General features: G+C 40.9%; 1 protein-coding gene across 4 annotated transcripts in view; it reads right to left on the bottom strand.

Moving 5' to 3' along the window:
• LOC6736653 (cyclin-dependent kinase 14) overlaps nucleotides 1-24145 on the bottom strand; it is a 94232-nt gene that overhangs the window by 20792 nt on the left and 49295 nt on the right. For all 4 annotated transcript variants that reach the window (XM_039294006.2, XM_039294005.2, XM_016170794.3 and 1 more), the window contains one exon: nucleotides 5924-6115. In XM_039294006.2, coding sequence (XP_039149940.1) covers nucleotides 5924-6115 — 192 coding nt within the window. The remainder of the gene's footprint in view (nucleotides 1-5923; nucleotides 6116-24145) is intronic.

Genomic DNA, 24145 nt, shown 5'->3' with positions numbered 1-24145 from the left:
TTGAGCGTACTGGGATTGAGTTTCCCACAAAGGACACACGTAGACAATTCTAGCCTACAAAGCGGGAAATTCAAAAGAGATGTTGGGTCAGTAAATAGGCCTCGGCTTCTATTGGGAAGCACTCTGGGGATTGAAGTACAGCTGATTGATCTACAGGACCCGCAGGATTAGGGGAACTACGAAATACCCTTTCATTCATTCCAAAGTCGTTCAATACAATGGGAATTTGCCAATTAACTAGCACCACATACGAATGTAAAGTACCACATTTCCTGGACTAAAACTCACAGGCCATTTAACCACAGAAATCGATATCAACAGATAACAGGTCATAAATTGAACAATACATACAGCAACTAAGGCAATCCCCTCGCTTATGCAAATGTAACCACACATTTAATGATAAAATAATTGACGGTTGATTGATACGTTATTGCTGAAATCAAGAAACTCAGCTTGATTACCCCATCGCAAATGGACCAACAGCCTATTGCCTATTCCTATTCCAGAACTCAATCATCCAGCGAATGGTTCCATCCTCCTCGGCAAACCAGAGAGCCCCATTCCTGTGGCTTTTGCTCTGCGAAATGTAAACGACAATCAACTTGAAATGCAGCCCTCCAAAAACGTAATGGGAATAATTTGCAGCAATTTCATTCGAAAAGCCTCTCCTCACACAGGATACAAAACGCACACACACAGACAGCACACACACAGACAGCAGACACACACACACACACGCTCCCAGTCACGTAAATGACAATCAAAATTTGAAGTAGTCTGTGTGGCAGGAAGGAAACGGAAACGCCGGCTGACCAAATGAAATGCGTAGGCCATAGGTAAGCCAGTGGGGATAAGCCGACGAAGGCTATAGCCGTGGCTATATGACTATGCGGGCATGGCGATCCCCCAAGGCTGTCACATTCAACACACACAACGAACGTTATCTGTTCCAAAGGCCAGGACAGGCATATGACGAGCGGTTAGCAGGGGGAGCAGGGGGAATGGGTCCAGAGACCAGGAGGATGTACTGAAAAATCTAGTCAGTCATTTAAGTAGAACAACATTCTCTATAAATAAAATTATTAATAATTCATTACTCAGTAGTTGCCAAGTTGCAGTAGGAAACCTTAACGCATCTGACTGAAAACTCTATCAAAGGGTATCGATACAATTCATATTGTATATTAAACAAATTAATTATTAATTTCTATATTATTTGCAGTCATGTTTTTCGCTCACTGCATAGGCCAGGAGGTGGAGTGTCGACCGGCTTTTCCCTGTGGACCAATACCCAAATGCATGGGAATGTGAGCCTGCGAGTGTGTTTGTGTATCGATGTGGATAGCCACATTTGCAAGTTGCTTATAATTTACGCACACCTATGAGATAACTGTGTGTTTGTGTGTGTAGAGCTGGTGAATCCGCTTCAAGGATATCAGTTGGCACACACACAAAGACAGGCCAACCTTTAGTTACAATTTGGCCACAGCCCAAAAGCGAAATTCCTCCCCCGAAGCATCCATCCCCCACCCAACCACTTTATCGTATTATGAATCCTAATTCCGTTTTTGGGGTTCGGGCTTTGGGGGCTCATGACCCGAGGTCCTTCGATGACGTTATGGATACTTCAGCTGTCAGTCAAAATGCGCGCTGATTGCAACTAAAATGCCCTCCAGTTATCCTAATTCTCATGATCCCATTTGAAGGATACACGAAGAAAAAAATAACGAACATTACCGCGTTAAATAATTAGAAAATTCTTGTCTAAAATATCAAAATAAATATTTTATTTATATTTTAAATATTTGCAGAATAATTGATTAATAAAACAGATTCCTAGCGATTTTTGTGTTTTCATTTTTTCCAGTGCACCCTCATCGCTTTAAGTAAAACCTTTTAAGGCTTTCTTGTCCATTTTTTGTTGTTTGTTCGCCCATTATTATTTTTATGGTATCCTTTGGTGTTGGCCAAGGAATTTATAATGACAAGCGAGAATTTTAATATTGTGCCACTTTCTTGGACCAGGGGGCGTGGCACCGCCCATGGGGCATTGTTAGCCACAGCAAGATGCAATAAAATAGAAATACTCATCAAACCCACGGGGGTGATGTCTGGCCACTATTAAAAAGTTTTCCAGCACATTTTCAGGAACCGCCCTTCGGTTAACGAATAATAAAAACGAAAAAAAAATGCATAAGAAAGGATGTTCGCTGTGCTTCAAGTTGGCCATAATGAGCTTAGTATGCATAAAGCGGCGAATTGTCAAAAGATATTTTCTGGACAATTTTCTTTTTTCGTCATACGAACGGGAAGCGGGTTTGTATAGGGAGTAGGACAATGGCGAAAATTGCCAGTGGTAAGCCAAAAGTTGGTGGGGCGTGGCTTGACTTTGGATTATTATAAAGCTTTCACTTTGCTTAGTTGGCCAGACAAAGTTTTCAAAGAAAATTGATTGCATTAGCCAAGGGGGGCGTGTGACAAAAATAGGGTAAAACTCATAGACACGATATTTGAGTTTATGCTACATATATATTTTAAAGAGTTAAAACAGGCTGATTTCCTTGCAAAAGAGGATTGGCAAATACTAATTTGGCAGCTTCAAAGTCTGCTTTACACATCAATTGGGCAGCACCTTCGTAAAGTACTTTTCTATGACTAGGAGTGTAAAACATTTTTTAGGTCTGAACTTTATGTTCATCTAAAATTTTAACGTAAATCATGTTGGCACCCCCATTCTCAGCTAATGAATTCAGTTTGCGACTCAAAGAGTTGTTATACTTGTGCATTTGCCACAGTTATCCAGTGTGGCAGCTCTCTTTTAAACAAGCCAATTAGCAAACTTTTCATTTATCAAAGCTGAAAAAAAGCCTTTGGCCTTTTGATAAGCTCACACTCCTTTCTCTCAGCCCCAATTCTCCCACACTTTTCTACAGACGTCATGCAAATGCTGTGTAGTGGTCGGAAAAACACTCGGAAAAAGGGATGGAGAAAAATCAAACGGAGAGAAAAATGTGGACCGCAAATTTTCCATGTCATTGCATAAGTCGCTTCATTAGCCCAACCAAAAAACGACCGAAAACCACCAAAAAAATCGTCCCACGCAAAACGACATCAAACAAAAAGGAAAAACCAAAGGAAAAGACAGAGAATTTTACAACGAAAAAAATTAAGTAAATCATTAAAACAGAGAGAATGGTTTTCAAATGCGGCGGAAAAAACAAGTCAGCCCAGGCGACATCTTTTTGCTTCGTTAATAAACTGCAACGATTCTGACAGGGGGTGGAGGTTATGACCTCAAGGGGGTGAGTTGGTGGTGGGTGGTTGGGTTGGAAGCCACAAGAAAGACGCTGCCTAAACCGCAAGGCGTCGGGCAAATTCTGTGCAGGGATTCCGTTGCGGCTGCCAGTTAGAATTTTAAAATGAACCGCAAGAAAGACCCCTAATAGACGTGGAAGGTATAAAAAGCACGCCGAAAATTGTCAAAGGGTTGTTAAAAAAAACAGGGTAACACCACCCTCACAAGACACGTACACGCAACAAAGTGAAACAAAAAGATTTACTTTAAGTATTTTGCCAATAAATTTAAATCACAGACAGTTCTCCGAGGAGCTAAAAAAGGGTGGCTGAAAAAATGGGAAGAGGTATCCTTTCTCAAGGAAGCGGCATTAAAAACAAACAAACGCACCGGATCCTGCGAGTCAGAGAACAAAATAAAAATAAACAAAGCTCAAACGACGAAGGATGGCAAAAGAAAGCGCGTCAGAAGCCAAATAAAGCGTTAAAAGGATTTATGCGCAAGTTGAGTAGAGTTTATACAAGGACCTTCTCTTTCACCCTATAAAAGTAGCTTACAGGTGGAATTACGAGCCTTTAAAAAAAATCCAGGGGCCCGCCAAAAAAAAAAAAATTCACACAATTTATCACCGACTTCAAAGCCTCTGCGTCTTCTTTTCCCGGGCAAATTAAATTTATTCTTTATATTTATGCTTCACGCATAATTGTAAAACATGATTTACCATCATTGTCGGTGTGCTTTTAAACAGCTATATGCGAATTCTTTTTGGCCAATATGTTTTCGAAATTTTACACAGCAATGTTCGCATAATTTGCGCATATGAACAATAATCTTTTGCGAAAGCGTTGAACATAAATTGTTCATATCCTGCGCTTCACCCCCTAAAATGGCAGCCAGCGTTGTTGTTTTGCTAAAGATAACTTATAAATCATGTAATCAGAACAGCAACAAAAAAAATGGGAACAGCGTGAAAAACTGAAATTGCTTTTTGCTGATAGGAAAGGGGCTGGAAAATTCCGGGCGAAGGGAGGTAGGATGTCCTGTGCTAACTGTGGAGAGTTTTCTCTGCTGCCTTTCAGAACTCTGTAATTTATTGTGCGTTACATAACTTTATGATTGCGTGGGCAGTGGGTGGCTTAAAAAAACTTTCCGGAATTGATTTTCATAGATAAGGGAATTATAAAGTTGCCTTGATAGTTCTGCAAATTAATATTATGACAAAATAATTGCAAAGTTAGCTATTGTATTATCCAATTTACTTAGTAGTTAAGTGTGAAAATTAACTGGGAAATGAAATTATACAACTGCTGATAAAATCGTTTAGAATAGTTTACCAACTTAGTAAATAACTGAAACTAAAAGCACTCTAGTAAGGACCGCCACAGTAAACACTTTCCCCGCCCTCTTCCGACCTTAGAAATGCACTTCCCTTTCACTGAAATAGTTTAACGACTTTGTTTCACGATAATCCGAGCAATGTACCGATGGAATTCAATGTCAGAAGACATAACTTGGTGGAAAGGCGGTAAGCCGGGGGCCAAATGCTCTTCCATGGCAGTGAAACAATAATGGCATTGAGTTTAAAGCCCGGAAAAGATATATGGAGCATGCACAATTTCCATTTGGTTATGAATAATTCCCTTGTTGCTGTGCACTTGCTTGTTAATATTTCCATTTCCGTTGTTTTATGGCCCGATTCCGAAAGGCCTAGACATCGGGAAGACAAAGGGTACACGTGCATATATAATACAAGGAGGTACAAAATGGAAGTATATTCGAGTTGAGTGCCCCGCTTTACAAGGACAATAACAAGGAGCAACAGCTTCAAGTGCACGAGCAACAAATGAAGCCATTACATTCACAGGCTTATCGGCAATGTCAACGAGTCTACCTCGCTTTTTGCCAACTCCACAACAACCATTTTTTGCATAAAATTGCAATTTACAATTATGAGAAAAACAGCAGCGAGGAAAATGATGACAGAGGGCCTCGCTTATCTGCGGAAATTCTCGCTTAGATAAGCTCAAACGGCGAAATGGAACAGAAAGAACTTGTTTGCATTAGCTAAATGAGACAAAAATTTGATAAATTACTAAAGAGCGGGGGCTACACAGGGAAAAAAGATTACACTTTTATTAGAAGAACAATTCATCTTATATAGTTTGAGCATAAATGCGACACATTTATTCTGTGTGTACAAAAAATAACGTTAAATCGAAGTAAGGGAATTCCCAGTTGCACCAAGGGAATGTGGAAAAGTCGGGAAAATGTAACTTGCTTCCATAATTAGACACGCTGCTCACACAAGATGGAGGCATAAATTATTGCCAGTCAGTCTGGGGGAAATCTGGAGTGTGAGGGCCTTGGCATCTTATCATTAAATTAGTTTCGGTGGAGGAGGGCAGCTTAAATGAGAGATTATTGCACAAGCGGGCGATAAATTACGCAAAGCCTTATGAATGAGGCCTAAAATCGCTTGAGTTTTGGCCAGATTGCCCATAGGAAAGATATAACAATCAAGTGAAAGAAAATATGCTGTTCGTTCCATACTCAAACAGCCTTAGTAGCATTATTTTAGAGCCAAATTAGTCATCGACATTATATATAAATATTTAAATAACTCACCTCCATATCTGCAATTTGTCTTGTCAGCGGGTATATTGCCATTCGGTTCGAGTCGGTCCAAGTATTCCTCCGAATTGTAGCCGTTGTATGGAACTTTGTTACCGTGGTTGTGGTGCCCGCCATGTCCACCGCGATGATGATGGTGGTGGTGATGGTGGTGCGTCGACTCGTCGCCATCTTCGCGGGAAATTGCTGCAAGCAGGGAACAAAGGAAAAGCCACAGTTTAGTTCGAGTTCTCTTCAGGTTCAGGTTCGGCTTCGTTCTCCCGGGGAAACTCTGCCCTAATTAAATTACCGAGTCCGGCCATTGAGATGTCAATATCCATAAACGCTCAAGTGGCAGGAAAGCCACTTCAGTTTTTCGGCCCACCCACCAAACTTCACTTTACAGTTTTCACCCTTCGGGCCATTAGCTTTGACAGTGAGCTGTAGGTGAAAGAGGAGCGGAGGAGTTCGGGTCTCAGGATGCCAATCAACGCCTACTGGACAGCCTCCCTTTTTTCGGGTCAATATGCCAAGCTCTTTGTGGTCTGTGGCTGTGAAACCACCGGATTGTGGTCCTCTCTTCCTGACTCCTAGCCCTGACTGAATCTGACTGAATCTGACATTTGCTGGCCGATGTTTACATTTTCTTCCAATCAACTTGAGGCTAGTATGAAAAATGTACGGAAAATATTTAAAATCTTTGCCTAAGAAAATAATATTTGTTTAGTTATTTAAGCTTTAAGAGCGGCTTAAACCAAACACCATTAATAGTCACAGCTCATAAAGAAAGGAATGGGGGTAAATGGTCAGGCGTTTGTGGATGGGTGTTCAGGGCAAACATCGAGGGTATTTTCAATGTGCCGAATATGCAAATGAGTTCAGGACGACGACGAAGCTACTGGCAAACAAGAGGCGAAAAAATTGGCTAAGCTTTTGTACAAATTTATATGGCAGCGGCGAAAAAAGGACACGGAACGGTTGAAATCAGGAAAGACACTGGAGAGGCGGTACGCGCCGCTTTCTGCCTTCCAATTTCTAAAACGGAAACACAAAAGGCTAAACCAGCAGGGCCCTGTTGGCCAAGTTTACCTGGTCTGAACATCCCCTCGACGGAAAAAAGAGGAAAACGCGAAGCGAGTCAAACGGAAATTGGTTGGATATTAGCTTACCGCCAGCATAGCACAGCACACACATGCAAATCCTTTTTTCGGGCGTCCTGGTGAGCCTGCAATTTGCTAACGATATGCATACAAGTGGGCGTGCCAGAGTCGCCAAAAAGGGAGTCGAAGAAAAAAGCAAGAGGATTTGCCCGGCAAAAGTCAATAAATTGTAATCAAGTCGAGTGAGGCGACACAAAGAGAGTAGCTGGAAAAAAGCTTCGATTCCTCATCAAATTCTTTGATTTTGGCCATTTCTTGCACTTCCCACTAATGGCCATCAATGGCCATCATCTGGCAGCAGAAAAAATAAAATATGGCAAGGCATAAGCTGCGAGCCAAGGCGGCCAATATGTTTAATTAATAGCCAAGATAAATATGCAACCCAAGGGTGACTGAAACACAGAAGTTCCACCCCTGTCCAAATGAATGATGTCACCCACCACAAATCACAAAATTACCGCAAATCGTCTCTACAAATAAGCAATTTATTTGCCAAGTCAACGGCGGAGTGTCCAGAATGCAATGCGAAGTGCCCCAAAATCATCATTCTATGGTCTGGGGCAAGGAAATCTCATAAAGTTGTGCCAACACACGCCGGAAAAGTGGCCGGAGTTGGAAATGTTGGAGTTGGAAATGTTGGAGCTGGGAATGTAATCAATAAAATATGTTCAACATAAAGTACAAACCAAAAGGGAGTTGGTTGATTTTTTGAAAGGCGGGGGATGCTACAGTTGTGTTCAGAAATATAGAACTAGTGAGATATAATGCGAAAGGAGAATAAATCGCAGGACTTTTGACGCCACTAATGAATGTGTTTACAAGTATTTAAAAACTTCGAAGTATTCTGGTTTACAATGCGTTTTGTACTATCATTTCATCCATGACTGTATGCACATTATGCAACGCCACCGCAAAACCCGAGTTGCCACACAGCATTACATCAACTCTGGTTATGTTCTTCCCCCGAATTTATGGACCACACTCTTTTCGGTCGGATTGCCAGGCCAAAAAGATGAAATGAGCATTATGTGGCAGTCAGGTTGGCTCCAGTGCCAAAAGGATATCTCAACTTTAAAAGTTTTCTAAGCAGAGAGACCTCGGGTGATTTAAAGTCCGACACCCGACAAATACCGCTGACGCATGAGTGACAGGACATGGCGAGAACACAAAACTTGGACATTGGCAGGACCCCAGAAAAGCCAATTGAACAAAGCTCGCAAATTGCAAGCATCGCAGGAAAAACAGAAAGAGATGGGGCTAACCGAAAGGATAGAGACAACAGCAGCGGCCAAATTAAATCAAAGCAAAGCCACAAAAGGAAAAAGGCCAGCAGAAACGAAGAAAAAGTGCGGAAAACTTCATCGAGAAAATGCAATAAATTTGCAAGGATCTGAGCAAAGAGAGAGAGAGAGGAACATGTCAGAAGGAACAGAGATATATGGTTAGAAAGAGAGGGCAAAACAAAACCTATCATGCCTGAGGCGCATGAAACTCGTTTCTACTTTCGCCCCAAAGGACTTAACGGGTACTAAAACCCAAAAAGCGCCCGAAAACTTCCAAAACTCAGAGAGTGTTGAGCTGGCAAAGGATTGGCAACCTTAGAAAGCCATAAAAAGGGATAGTGGGAAAACGTTCGATGATTATGACGAGCCGACGGGTAATCAAATGGTTAGGACTCAAACTGAAACGAGTTTATGCGATAAGTTTGGCACTAGACGATAGAGCATGCACTTGGAAAAATATAGAAAAATAGAGAACTACTTCAACATTTGTTGCTATGAATATAAGGTCTTTTGTTGGTTAAATACCAACTATTTTTTTTTTCTCTGCAACTACAAAATCGCCTTTTCCGGATTCGACCCCACTCAAACCCACACTGACCAGTAGTAACTAACGCAGCCAGGAACGCAGACAATAGACGAAATCAGTAATTTATCCTTCAAATTGGCCACCGCAGTCGAAAGGAGCAGACAAAGCCAAATCCAAATCCAATTGAATACGGGGAATCCGGAATCCGGCATCCCGAGCTGATGTGACACTTCAAATGCTGACAAAATACATCGCATTAACGAAGCTTCCTTCGCAGAATCGGGACAATGGAAGCGGGCGATGCAATTTGCCGAGTCAAATTAAATGTTAAATTTCGAGGGATTGCACTCTGTGTGATTGATGTGGTTGTGCAATTAAGGCTTTTTGCAATTTAATCAATTTATCAATTAAGCACAAAAAAAAAAAATTGGGGGCCCGAGGACGACATTTTCAGCTGCTGGTTTCTCTTTCTGTTCTTCGTTTTTTCAGTTTTAAGCTTGCAGATTCTGCTTTAAAAGGCAATTTCATTAGCATTTCAAAGTGCCGCTTGTGGGTCCTTCCCCCCCTCCTCCCCTCCTCCTCCCTTTTCCCATTTCCAGCCATTTTCCCAATGTGCCGGCGAACAGAGTCAATAATGTTGTTAATTGCCCTCCTCCAAGTGGGCGTGGTCTTGTTGAACAATGCTGTTGCGCGCCGGCAATTAACTTTTGTAAATAATGCATAATTGTCGAGCGGAATGTGCAAAAAGTAAAAATAAAAACAGGGAAACAACGGGTGGATAAATATAAAAAATAAATATACATAATCAAGTACAGCAGCGTCCAATGAACTGTTTAAACTTTAAACTACTGAAATCGGGGGGGCATCGGGGGCTTCTCGGTTGATCAGTCTGCCGAGTTCAATTGAATCAGTTGGCCAGACGGGTTGGTTAATTGTTTAAATGATTTGCATTTCGAGAACAAAAGAAAGATGCCAGCAGGGCGATGGAATGTGCCAAGGTAGGAGAAACATTAAAAGTCGTTTATTCTTTTAATAGTATATTATATTTTAATATAACAAAGTTATCGTTTTCAAAGCGAATCACCCCCACCCATTTCGATTAGCTTTGCTGTCCATTTAATTATTTTTTTTATTTTTGCATAGTTTGCATGCTGATGAGCTGATGAGAAGTGCGAATGGATGGGGCATTCACGACAACGATGGCTGTGAACTTTTTAATTTAATTAATAGAAGCGCTGCCGCACCAACAAAAACAACAAGGAACAAAAACGAGACAGACGCCCTGGCAAAACAACAATATTAACGAGTGAAAAACCAAGGCATTGAGTTACACAAAGTTAAGGGGAAGTCGGGAAAATCAGTTGGAGGGGGTAATCAACTAAGGTGGGCGCAGGTTGCCATGCCAACGCTCTCAAAACTTATTATTAATTAAGAAAAATTCCTGCAGACGGGGCGTGTGGCAATTTATGGATTTTAAGGATTTAAGGAGCCCAGTTTTTGGTGGCACACCGCAGAAATGTCAACCGCTGAACCATTCCAGATGTGGTTGGTTACACGGAGAAAATAACTATACAACATAATTTATACGAGATGTGTAGACTTCTATTAGCTTTTTAATTATTATTTACTTCTAGTATTTATTTTTCTCTGTGTTGTCATAGTTGTGGCTCCCGTTTTGCTCTCTTTCCACACGATTTTCTTCACTACACAATTAACTTTAATGACTGTAAAAAGAGCCATGTACCGAGGCACTTAAGTGGGGAATTTTTGGTAGGGGAGCGCAGACAGCAGACAGTTGAAATTGTAAAATTGTTTGTGGCATTAAGTGCGGTTAAGTGGTTTTCCCAAGGTGTCCTGTCGTCTCCGTTCAAGTTGATTCTTTTTGACAGAAATTGAAATTTACAACAGGCTTTCATACCTCGTCGTCTATTCGCACATCAAAGTGAGTTTAAGTCAGTTGCCAGAAACCGATTTATGCTTTTGTCAGCTGCATTTGAATTGGAGTTTAGTTGGCAGCGCCCGAGGCACCGAAAAAAGGTGAGCAAAAGAAATCAACGACGACTTGTAAATCTTGGCCAAACAAGTTAACACTTCTCCAGGACTTTTTCGGCAAGAAGTGAGGGTAATGCGGAGTTAGACAGCCAGACAATCAGACAGGCCCGTCGGCTATATAAGAAGGATTTACCAGGAGCGAGGACTTGGCGACACAACAACTGGCAGAAGGTTCAAATACCCGACATCGAAAAGGCGCAAAATACACACATTTTCCTTCCATTGTTGTTGAACGTCTGCGGGTACCCTGTAAAATGGGAAGGATTACTGGGAATATACGGACGAAAAGACCAAGGACAGCAATCCCAGATGGGATGAAAATAAAAGTATCCAATGGAATGATTTACACCATTTTTATGATTGATGTTACTTCGGTTTTCCATATTTTTCAGTCTTCAATATCTTTGGAAGAGTATTTGCTGTTCGCCTTGAATGAAACCCTTAACCCACAAGAACTTCATCCAATTCCTGTCAATTGAACACGCAACATTTGGGGTCTGAAAAGGATATCCATTGGCAAATAAAATATTTAAGCCAAACATTGCGCCAGGACATGGCCAAATTGAAGGCTCAATAGGGCCAACTTTTCCACACTTGCCAACTCCTCGTTTCGTCTGAAATTTCCCCATCCTCGCCACTAAACCGTTTTGCAAAAATTGTCAGAGGCCTGTGGCAAACTTATCCTTTGCCATAACAAATAAGAAAAGAGGAACGGATCCTTTTTGACAAAAATCAATAAATATTTGAGGAGCCGGAAGGCAGAGAACAATCCTCGAGATTGCATTTAATTTAAAACTCATAAATACGAAATGCGCTCTCGCCGGCTTGATAATCATAATAAAACTGTGAATAAATTGCAAAAGAGATTGCTGTATGGCGAACAACAATTTGTCTGAACGTCCCTCCTTCTGCCAAAAAATCAAGGATGAAATGTTATGGAAAATTATTGAAAATATCCCAAGTGTAATTGAGTGTTAAATGCGACTCTCATCGTTCGTGTTCAAGTCATCCAAATGTCAGCAGGAAATAATTAAGAAAATATTTAGCCAGTTTCATTCGAGGCAAATTGAAATTGTTCACAATACCCGAAAAGGGGGTAGCACCAAAGAAAACTCTTGCAGTCAGCAGACACAATTGCCGCTCTACTTGAGACACTATTCCCGATGTTGGATGGGTATTATAATAGCTCCCTTACTGTCTGTTAACTTGGCAGATGAGCATGCTCCAGGATTTCATTTGTTGAAGGCTTCAGCTTCAACTTCAACTTGACTTGAACTTCCCCCACTTACGCATATTTTAAATGCACAAAATATGCTCGAAAGGATTGTGAGGCGAACGGGGATGGCTTTTCCTTGGATAACATTTTTGCAGCAATTTAATTTGCTCCTTTGCATAACAATCAGCGGGGAGCATTTCCAGCAAGGGATAATCAACGTTTCCACTCATTATCATTATCGGGTCGCTGACTTTTCTCCATCTCGCTGCGAATCGAGTGCCCTATCTTCCTATTTATATATATATATATACACTCCTATCTGTATCTCCGCGCCTTGAAGTGGCCTCTAGGGTCTTCAGCTAATGGCCCGCGGCGCCGGAAGTTTTTTTGTGTAGACTCCAAACTTGCCATTTCCCCGACTCCACTATTTCCAAGTCCATAGTGCACTTGACTTTACAAAATATAAGGCAACCCCTTTCAGGGCACACGGAAAAGTTTTTCATAATCTGCTTAGACTAAGGCAGGCTAAAGGTGTAATATAAATTAGCTGTATAAATATATAATGTAATATGTATAATTATGTATTAAAAACTATTCAGCAGTGTATCTAAAAATGCGAAATATTATATCGCACTACATACAAATTTGATTAATATCTTTTTTTTATGTGCACATTTTCTCTTACCCTACTCTATCATTTCGGTTGGAGTTTGTAAATATGAAGTTTGATAAGTGGGCGGCTCAGGCGGGGTGTGTCTAAGTGTTTGGCCTGGTTTAGGGGGCAACTTGGCAGCCGGAAAGGGAAGAGGCGGAAAATCGGGGAAAGGGCATCTCCACTTGACTTGGCGCAGACGGCAAACGTCGCCGAAAAAGTTTCGCTAGGTGCAGATTCTTTATGAGATTACTTGGCTTTCGGAAGATATAAGAATAAGGACTTTCTCGCTCTATTAAAAAAGTGCATTTATTAGGGGGGCGGGCACATATTTCAACTCCAAATAATAATTTTAATGAATGGCAATGGCTGAACATTCCCCGAAATTCATGAATCATTAAAAGGAATTTATCTAATTAAGTTTTGGGCTTCTTGTACCGCCCTTGAAATGCTTCCCCTTCGCTCTTTTCCTTTTTTGTGTAGATTTCAGCCCACTGTTCTCAAGTTTCAGCGCCACCCAGTCACGCACTCACCCACACCAAGTTTTTTTCGCCAAACAACTTTAGCAGAATGCTTTTGTTTATGTTCTCTTAAAATGGCAATCGCTGACTCCTTTGGCTTTTCTTTGTCTATTTTAGGTTGCCACAAATGTCGTTACGTGCACAAGTTGCGCTTTTAAAATAATTACAAAGGGAGACAAGCTGAGAGTGCAGTCTTTTCTCCCTCAGCAAGAAAAAGAGGAAAATATGGTCAAAGTTTCAAAACAGCAAAAATGATGGAAAAAAAGTGTAGCCAGCTTTTGTGCGATTCGCGGGGAAGGGGCAAAAGTTTGAGAGCCACTGAACGAGCAGCTGTTACACAAGAAAATGTCTGAAAAGACTGCAATGTGGCATCTATAGCTATTTTTCTATAGATTGCATAACGACATCAGTTACCGGTTGACTCAATGTAGAAAAAACCAAGTTTAGCCAAGTGTGGCTAATGCGAAAAGGGCGGAGATAGAGGCTTTTGGATGCAGCGTCTTGGAAAATATACTGCCAGCACTTCCTACCACATGTCAATAACTTCATAGCCGAAAAAGAAAATGTAAATATTGCATAAGAATATATATATAAAAAAGAAAAACAAAGTTGAATACGCAGCAACAGCTAGGAAATAAGAACATCCACTGAGCTTAGACAAAATGTATTATGCACAGACGATAAAACGTTTTGTGTTCGTGGGGCACAGAAATAGGACAACAAAAAATGCAGGAAACAGTAGACAATGCAAAGCCTGAAGCGGCGGGGCACTGAGGTGTTAATACTTTGGGGTGGCTATCCCTAAAAAATGGGGGTAGAACGAGGATCGGGGTGCTCGCATTAAAATGCCGCCAACGCAAGTTGACACTATTTCTTCAGGAAGGAACGGCAAATTCCGGGAGTTGGGGAGTAGAATACATATATATGGAAATAAACGAAGTTGCAGTAGACAAATATAAGGGTAGGTTTCTTTTAATAATAAGGAATTTTAAAGCTTTAACATTATTGTAATTACTTATAGTTCTTATTAGTTCTTTGTTATAACCGTGATTTATCAAATTTCTCAAGATCGCAACCGAAGATGGTGGTTTTTTCTCCCAGTGCTTCCAGGTTCGGACAACTTTCAGCCACGTCATCTGGCAAACATTAAGCCAGCAGCCGCCTGAAACTGAGGCTGGCTTTGTGGGGGCGTTAATGGGTTAAAAGTGCGCTTAGAGCGTGTATAGATTTTATAATGTGTTTGCTCTGAGTCTCACACCCGCATTTTACCCCCTCACCTTTGCATCTTGCATGAGTTGCAGATTTTTTTTTTTACCATCCAAAGGAAGGAAAAAGGGAACGACACCTGCAAGCGGCATTTTCTCACTCGTCCTTTGCCATTTTCACTTCCGCTTTTGCTGAGCCGTCAAACTTTTTCCCGAGTGTACGTGTGTGCGTAAGTACGCGTATATGCACGTGTGTGTGTGTGTGGGTTGATTGCAAAATACAGTTTAATGTTGATTACACATGCAAGGAGCACATCCTGCAGCCCAAGGAAAGCAATTGGATTACACACGAATAAATAAGAAAAGGACAACTATTTTTCATCTTCCAAAATTAGTTAAATAATTGTTTAAGATATTTTAAATTTATTGTTTATAACTATCATTCATTGCAGGCCTTTTAAGGCATAAACTTTGTTTTTAATATTTTCCTTAAACATTTTTGTTTCTGTGTAAATACCGACTGCTTCTGATGGTGACTTGGCTTGTGGCGCAACAAAAGGCTTCTTCTGCCAGTGACTATCCATCTCTATATATTCCTATCTCTTTCCGGCAAAGTCTTTCCGTCTCTTTCCCTGCAGCTCAGTTGCTCTTAAGCCTCATTACTCATACAATGTTGACACTAAACTAGTTGTCTGGCATGCATGCATTAATACAAAAGTGTGAAAAATGTCTGTTCTTTCTTGAAATTGCTATGGAAAAGACACCGAAGAGCTTTAACTTGCTTTAAGCAATTCTGGGAAATGCTTAAGCCGCAAAGCCAGATAATAACAGTTTCGAAATAGATGTAATAATTAGGCTAAATACCGAGATAAATATAGTGCACAGTTTTACATTCACTGACCAATCAGGCCCCTCCATAAAAGCCACACAAAACAATCACGCAATCAACTTAAGTATGCAAATTATAATAAATTCGTTTTGTTTATGAACTGCTAATGATTTGGTTACGATTTTTATGTGTTTCTGTTTTTTTGCTGCCGCATTACTTTCTGTTGTTTTTGTGTGTGCAGGAAATGAGGAAAACTGTCGCAAATTTGATTTACAACACGCCGGCGAAAGACGGGAAAAAATTGTTGCAGCTAAATTTCCATGTCACCCACAGAGTCGGGAAAGACTTGACAATTGTCATGACAGATTATTCATTATTCAACAATGCGCGGCGAACGTGATGTAGCATTCAAAAGCGAAGGATGGCGATAATGATAATGATGATGCTGCTGGATGAGCGAGAGTTGCAAATTTGATAATCACAAAATTATATTAAATTTAATGCGATTTGGCTTAGTTTAACACATTTGCTGAGGGCACGTGAACAAAAAGTAGCCGCATGAAAAAGTGAATGTTAGCCATGAATTCAACACTTAACACCTAGCTGCCCCCGGTGGGTTTATCTAGTTCGCTCACGAAGGTGTTAAATGGAAATCGTATACCATTTTCTATGCCACGCAATGTGAATGGTGCCTTTCATCGGTGCAGAGATATTGTCTTTCTGAGGGTATCAAGTTTTATATGTGGAAAGTATTGACCGAAGTTATAGTTATGCATTTTACTGTATCTTTTAAAGACTTTTCTATATTTAAAACTTTTTTATACAACTTTTGTGGGGAGTTTTTTATTTTTTCGCTCCAACCAAACTTCCGTATTCATTAGCCGACAAAAGCCCATAAAAAAAGAGGCAAAAATCTGTTTGTATCTGTTCCTGAAACTTTCCTCCATCACCTGAACATGTCAATCTAGAGGGACCGCCCAGGAAGCGAAAGAAAATGAAATTGAATTTCCAATCTTTCCAGCTGCAAACCGAGAAGAGTACCCGTTTTCGGTAAATGAAATTTAAAACTTTCGACAGCTTTAATGAAAATAAATATTAATTTGTTTCACAGGCCCTCGCGAAGCCTTTTAACCCGAGGATTAGCTTGTCGGGTCTCAGGAAGCTGCAAGTTGGAACAACTTTAATTGGTTTAAAAATAGAAACAACTCCAAAAGTGAAAAAAGAAATGCAAATGGATAAATGGAAATGGGAAAACTGGGAAACAAAATACGCTGAAGCAATATTTGGTGACAATTTCTGGTGGAAGTGGAGTGTTGTACAAAAACGCACCCTGAATTCACATCAATGGCTGTCATTGGCAACCCGGCAATTTTCTATATAAATCATAAGCGAAAAAAACAGGGCAAATAAAGGAAAACAAGGCAGGCGAGCTCGCTTATCGAGTATTTAACTTTGCTTTGGAGTTTGGGTTGTTTTCAAGAGCCTCGGAATGGGTCTCCGGCTGGAAGTCCACCTCTGGAGCTGGTCATACCGTTGTGTGCCTACCGCAAACTGCAGACGGGTTCCCTCATATCGATTCCAGGTCCTCCTAAAGCTCCCCAACTTGTCCATTCTGATATTATGCAAAACCACCCCCAGGAACAGTGCTGCCTGGCTGATAAGCAACATGGCAACAAAATGTTGAATGTTGCAAATGCCAACGTGTGGCAGCTTGTGATAGCAGCGAAGAAAACTCCCAAAAAGAGGGTTGCTATTTACAACACTGGGAAAAATAATAAAAATATATAAAACTAACAAATAAAATGTAACCTAAATAGCTATGCATTTTTTTTAACAACTGGTTTTACCATTGAAACTATAATAAAATTTTCTTTAAAAGCATACTGAAAATAAATCTTGAATTTTGTTTTGAGTGCATTTTGTTATGCCCATTTTGAGTGATGTATGTGTGGGGTGGGTGCTTTGGGGTGGTGAGTGGTTGAGGTGGTGGTTTCAGGTTTTGGTGGCCATGCAAATCCGTCACGGTGCGTTCGCCACTGGTCCACTGAACCACCGAAAATGCTACAACCATGCGAATGCGAAATGGAGAAGGCGACGACAACTGTCATGGTGGGGGCAATATTTTCGCAGCGACTGTGCGAATGTGGGCCCATGATCCGTGGACTGGGATAAAAAGCCCGGCGTGGCACGTGTCTGCACTTTGAGCTCAAACGAAGCAGCAGCCAACTCCATTAGCGGCATGGGGGGCAACGTGGGTTAAGGGGGTGGAAAATGCCATCACCTGAGGCCACCGAAAAACGAGGAGAGGCCCGGTTATCGAGGGAGTCCTTGTTGCACGATTGCCACTGCTCCTGCTGCCCCTTTTGCCATTTTATTTTAGCCCGGCTTCTTTATTCCTTGCAACCTGTTTGTTACCTACTGCACTTCAAATGCAGTCAGCCCTAAACAGGATTTTGAAGAATGATATGGGTGGGTATGGCCTAGGGTTATTCCTTAAAGGTGGAAGAACTTTAATGTTCTAAACAATGTTAAACTTCCTATATTACATTTCAGACATTGAAAATAATTAAATGCATATACAAGATCCGTATTTTAGACAACTTTATTTCAGTCTCTTAAAGCCTACCCTTAAACCCGAAAAGATTTAACGAACTTGAACTATGCTTTCATTCTTTTTTCTGCTTGTTTTAGCAGCTTAAATGCCTTTCCATCGATTCTCAATTTAGAAGATATTTCCTTTGGCATTTTCTCATTTTCAGCTTTGATGCCCTGATTTCTTGGCTTTTCACTCCCCCGAAAACAACTTGTGCTCACGTCTTGGTTCATTATTTTTTATAGCCGGGCCATTATCTATTTACATATGTCTCTTTCGCAGCTTTCCTTTTATTAGATTTCGCATTTCCATTTTATTGGCAATTCTCGGCAGTCGTCTTCAAACTGTAAGTTCGCATTTAACGCACGATATTCACACTTTTCAAGTTTGAGTATTAAACATCCTTCAGTGGCATCCTCTCATGGCAAACAATTTGGCTTGCATTTCTCCTGCCCTTTCAGCAAACGCGGGCTTTCAAACAGATTTACATGCGATTTGCATAAATTGAGTGCTTCCTTTGAGGCCGCTGATGATGACGATGCGGATGTTGTCGCCCCAGCTCTTTGCAGTTGCTCATGTCCCAATCCCCGAGGCCACTTCCTCGGAACTCCGCTTTAAGAACTCCACTCCAACTCCTCGCCCGCCTCCCTGCCCAAATGAATTTAAATCTGCGACAAAAAATGGGCTGCCGTTTTGCCAAAGTTAATGTTTCAATTACCCTATGAATTTAAAGGCAACGAAGTGCACTGAGAATTATTAGTGGACTATGAGTAGCTATGAAATATACAATTTCTTTGTGTGCAATTAGTTATAAACCAAAGGTACAGCATCTCTAAAAGCACCCCTATTGATTTCTGCCCGCTGGGAATTATTTTGATTGGAATTCTTCTTGATTTTCGGTCACATTTTGTGGGGTCATTGAAGGGTTAAGCGTTTATTCTTTGCATTGAATTTTCCGGTGGCCTGGGAGTGAACAATTTGATTTGACATAATTGGGGTAAAGTCAAGCGGAAACGATTATTTTGTGCATGTGAGTTTCAATAGGGGGGACGCAAAACGGTGGGAGGTGTGGAAAGTGGGCGTGTGCACAAGCAAAGTAATTCAATTTCCCGGCTTACAGCTCTTTTTTGGCCGCTGGTCAACGGAAGAGAGAAGGGTTCACCCTGGCCGGGCATGTGTAACCCATTTTTTGTACACTTTGCTGCTGTCGCATTGCGTCAGCGAATATGAAGCCACCCCATCACCCACTTAACACCCTCTTTTCGCCCACTCACCTGCCACCCAGGCAGTTAGTTTAAACTTGTTTGCCTCAACTTTTTTCCGTTTCTAGCTGGCCTTTGCATTAAAAATGCATGCGAAAGTCGTTTGACAAAGTTTTCCTCTACGAGAGACAAAAGGGTGGGTGAGAAAACTAGGGGGTGGCTTTGGGTGAAGAGGCACCTTGAAGGCCAAAGACAAAGTTGCCCCCGAGCAAAGTTGACAGTTACATGCGGGTTAGACAAGATTCTCCCAGAGATTTGCTTTAAAATGCAGAGAGTGCGAGAAAGGCGCCAAGTGCAAAGGGCAAAGGGCAGATGTAAGGATTTTACGACATTACACAGACAATCGATAATTTCCAGCAATTCAATTACAGGTTTCCAGGACACACAAAACACATGCCACAACAAATCGAAATTCCCACGCTCAGGGAAATAACTTCAAGGCGAAGAAAATATTATCAAATGACAGCGAAAACATTCCAGTTATGTCATACAAATGAACAAAATGATAAAGAAAATTCATGGGGCAAAATAGTAAGGAAAATTCGTTGGCAAAATGTCAGGCAAAAATGTTGACATTGTTTGGCTTAAGATACAAAACACACGGACTGCAAAAAAGAACAGGCATTGTTGGGCGAAGAAGTTGACAAATCAAGTTTTCCTCTTGCGTATTTTTCTTGTGCATAACGAGCTCAGAAATGTGTGTGCTTGCATTGCAGCGAGCGAAATGAAAAGATGAAAAGCCAAGGAAAAGAAAATTATGAAAATGCACAAGATGCAGTGCTCTAATGGAAAGGCTTAAGGCAAGCCAACATGTCAAGTGGAAAGGGGGGTACACTCTATTTAGTTTGTGAATTATGTGATAGGAACTAGTTAAAATCACAGAAATTAAAGCCAACATCCAAAAATATTGACTCTTCTGTGAATAGTTAAGCTATTAAAGCCTGGTAAGTCCAGACTTAAGAAGTTAAAGCCTCATCTGCAATCCATTAGAGCTAGTCAAAGTGCTATAAATAATGTCCTGACAATGCATCAGAGGAGGCAGACACAAATACAAATCGCCAGAGTTGCTAGCAAAGAGCACATGCTCACTGCACACCCAGCCGGGCTTTTATTCAAATTGTCAACTCGAAAATGGGCTGCAAAAAAAAGTATCCAAGGGATAACTGAAAATCAGCACGCCAGAAAAGAACAGAAGCTGAACAGATCTAACTGTAAAGTTCAACTGAGCGTATGTGCAATGTTTGCGAATGACAATTTACGAGTGGCCAGAAAGGACGATTGCCAGGACTCGCTTGCTCCGGCACTTCTACGCTAATTGCCAGCAAAACAAGCCCTCAAATCGTCTTTACACACCTGGAAAAATCATAGCTGTTAAATAATTAGTCTCTTTAATATAAAGAAAATATTATGCCAGAAACTCGTCACTCAAAAGTTGCACTACAATTCATTTTAAATAAAAGTAATATATATTAATAGTTATTTAAATAATGCTTTGACATTTTTTTGCCGTGTGAAGTGCAAATATTTCACTGGCAAATAATAATAATTCAGCGCACTCTCTTCATAATTTTTAAGTGATATTTGCTAGGGCGCCCAAATGTTTTTTACTGTTTATTATTAATGGCCTGGCAAACGAAGCCAGCCAGAGTATGACTCATATGCTAATTTCAGCCACAACAAATGTTTGCTTTCCAACTTTGCACACCTCCAATTTAACCCACTGACAACACCTGTCCTGATGACATTGAACGATATGCCGCCTCTTCTGCAGGCGAAGGAAACAAGATGTTGGCCCACTAGAGGCTCTCACCTCCCTTCCTTCTTTTTTTTGACCAACTTTGATTGATGGCTATAACAACTTTTCGCTTTGGCTTGTCTGCTTCTTTGTTTTACGCTTTTTTGTGGCAACACTCAAGGACATTCGAGAATAACTGGCGAAACACCGAAAAGCTTTCAGTCAAATGAGTTACGGCACACACGGAAATACCAAAACACGGAAAAAATGGTAAAAAATCTATTTGAGGTTGGAAAGTTTGGCAATCAGTGTAAATCAGAGTTTGGATTTTGAAAAAGGAAGTCAATAAAATATTTAATGTATAATCTCTACCTTAGGATTTTTAACAAACTTCTAAATTCTAGAAGAGAATCCGAAGTTCTAGAATTATTTATCATTTGGCCAGCAACTATTTCCGCAACGAACTTCAGTTTTTAATAAGCCAAAAAGTTTGAACAACTTTTTTCCAAGTAATTTCCAAATTTACGACTTCATTGCGGCGCACTAAAACAAAAACCTTAAAAAATATGCCCAAAAAGGGAAGTAATCCAAAAGGAGCCGGCACACACAAGTAAAATAAAAAGCAAAAACTTGTTTATGACTTGCAAATTTCCTGTAAAAGCCAAAACAAGTGCAGCACACAAAAAATTGTACTAGAAATGAGGAAACTTGTCCAAGAAGCAAATCAACTTTTTCAAAACTGCGGATGGTTGGGAAAAACGAGAAGCCGGAGGAGTCTGAATGACAAACGAACTAGAAATCCCCGCACTTGGGTAAATAACTAAGACGGAAGTGTAGCCATTCGACCGGAGGCCAAAAGGCAGGACGAGATGAGGTGGGTAAATGAACTTTAAAATGGATATCCCTGAGGTGGAAAGCGGAGCTTGGGACTTGCAACTAATGTAATCAAATCAAAATGAAACGCCAGCCAAGCAACTAACCAAAGGCAAATTGCCAGCCAGAGATGAGCGAGTTGGCAAAGAGTTTGCAAAAGTATCAACGGCATATTAAATAGTTTTGGAGTTGGTTTTCAAGTAGATATGTTATATTAAAACTGAAGCTCCGCCCATTCAGTCGTGGTAAATGTATCCGATTTAAATACCATAATTTCTGAAGAGCCTGACTGTCATAAGAGTCACATTAGTAAATATAATCACATCATATTGTGTCCATAAACCCATTTCATACTTCCTTACCTATAACGAATTAAATTGCAAATTTGATTCCCATATCGACGGACATCTCTGGCGACCGGAGAGCATTGGACTCGAGGCAATCGGAAGATGGCGAAAGGAAATATTGTCATTGAAATGCAAGTCCTGTGCCACCGCTCCTCCACCTGGCCAAATGCAAATTGAGCGACAGCCGTGAGACGGAGATGGAGGAGAGTCAACAACAATAATAACAATAAAAATAAAAATAATAATTTGCAACAAAAGTCAGTCAAGTGCTTGGCGGTCGGGTTGGTTAACCGCAGAAGAGAGTTCTTGCCCCTGGTTGTTGGGCCATTGTCAATATTTGCCACCGCCATCTGGTTTGTCATCAGCATCGACGTGATGACTTCTCCGCCCAACTTCATCGATATGCAGACGACACAGAAATCTCAGGGCGAAGACAAATTTTTGTATTTTCTCAGCGATTGCTGGGCGATTTGACTGCAAGGCCTCAGTTTTTGATCACCAACGCAGTGCACTTCATTTGCATGCAATCATTTGTTTATTTACTTGTAAATAAACCCATGGCATTCCTGCTAGTTGCTGGCATACAGTCTTCGGGTGGAGACGTGTTTCTTTCAAGCTACGAATAGCAAGTTCTAAAAACTACAACAGTATAGTGAAAGTTAAACACAAAGTGTAAAGTGCAGTTTGCACAACTAACAATTATTGACTATAGTAATTATTTACTAAAATAAATAATTATTCCATATTGTTCTGGTAATTGTTATATGTGGACTTAGAACAATGAATCAAAACGACATACGTTCTCAGCGACAATGTGAACAAGACGAGCGCCGGCTCTCTTTACAACGCAACAATGCATACTTTTCTTTCGTCTCACCGCAAATCGGTGATCGAGCACCCTCACCTTCAACTAACTCGAAACTTTTGCCCTCAGCGAACGACAGACCGCGTTCTTGCTCTCCCTCTCTGCCTGCTTCGGCTCACAAGTCGTGGAGCGAAGAGACCGCCTCTCCTACCCCGCTCCTCTCGCAGCGCCAAACGACCGTCCCGGGTAACTGTAACACTGCAATAACGAGTGCAGTGACCTCACTGGCAACTGCCACGACATCAACTTCGTCAGCGGCCCAACTAATTATCGCTGTGCCAGCTGTAAATAATTCAGCAGCACTGATCGTTTGCAACAACAATAATGCACGTAAAGAAGAATCAAAACAAAAGCAGAAGTCGATTTCGACTGTGCAGACTGGCATGGATCGCTACATCCAAATCAAGAGAAAGCTCAGCCCTCAAAACAATAAGGCAGGTAATCAACCCAAAATCAATCGAACCAACAACGGCAATGAAAACTCTGCAGTAAATAATTCAAACCGATATGCTATCTTGGCTGATTCTGCGACCGAACAACCCAACGAAAAAACGGTAGGGGAACCAAAAAAGACCAGGCCTCCACCAATTTTCATACGAGAACAAAGTACAAATGCACTTGTAAATAAACTCGTTGCTTTGATTGGTGACAGCAAGTTCCACATTATCCCACTTAAAAAAGGAAATATTCATGAAATAAAACTACAGATCCAAACAGAAGCAGACCACCGTATAGTGACTAAATACCTAAATGATGCTGGTAAAAACTACTACACATACCAATTAAAAAGTTGCAAAGGGCTACAGGTAGTACTTAAGGGCATTGAAGCAACAGTGACACCAGCTGAGATAATTGAGGCTCTGAAGGCCAAAAACTTTTCTGCAAAGACAGCTATTAATATTTTAAACAAAGACAAAGTTCCGCAGCCACTATTCAAAATAGAACTCGAACCAGAGCTCCAGGCACTAAAGAAAAACGAAGTGCACCCAATATACAATTTACAGTACTTGCTACATCGGAGGATCACCGTGGAGGAGCCGCACAAACGTATCAATCCAGTTCAATGTACTAATTGCCAAGAATACGGCCACACCAAGGCATACTGCACCCTTAAGTCC

This window comes from Drosophila simulans, chromosome 3L (genome assembly GCF_016746395.2).
Source record: "Drosophila simulans strain w501 chromosome 3L, Prin_Dsim_3.1, whole genome shotgun sequence".
Classification (NCBI taxonomy): domain Eukaryota; kingdom Metazoa; phylum Arthropoda; class Insecta; order Diptera; family Drosophilidae; genus Drosophila; species Drosophila simulans.
The sequence above is the reverse complement of the archived record's forward strand: the minus strand, read 5'-3'. Positions and strand labels throughout refer to the sequence as shown.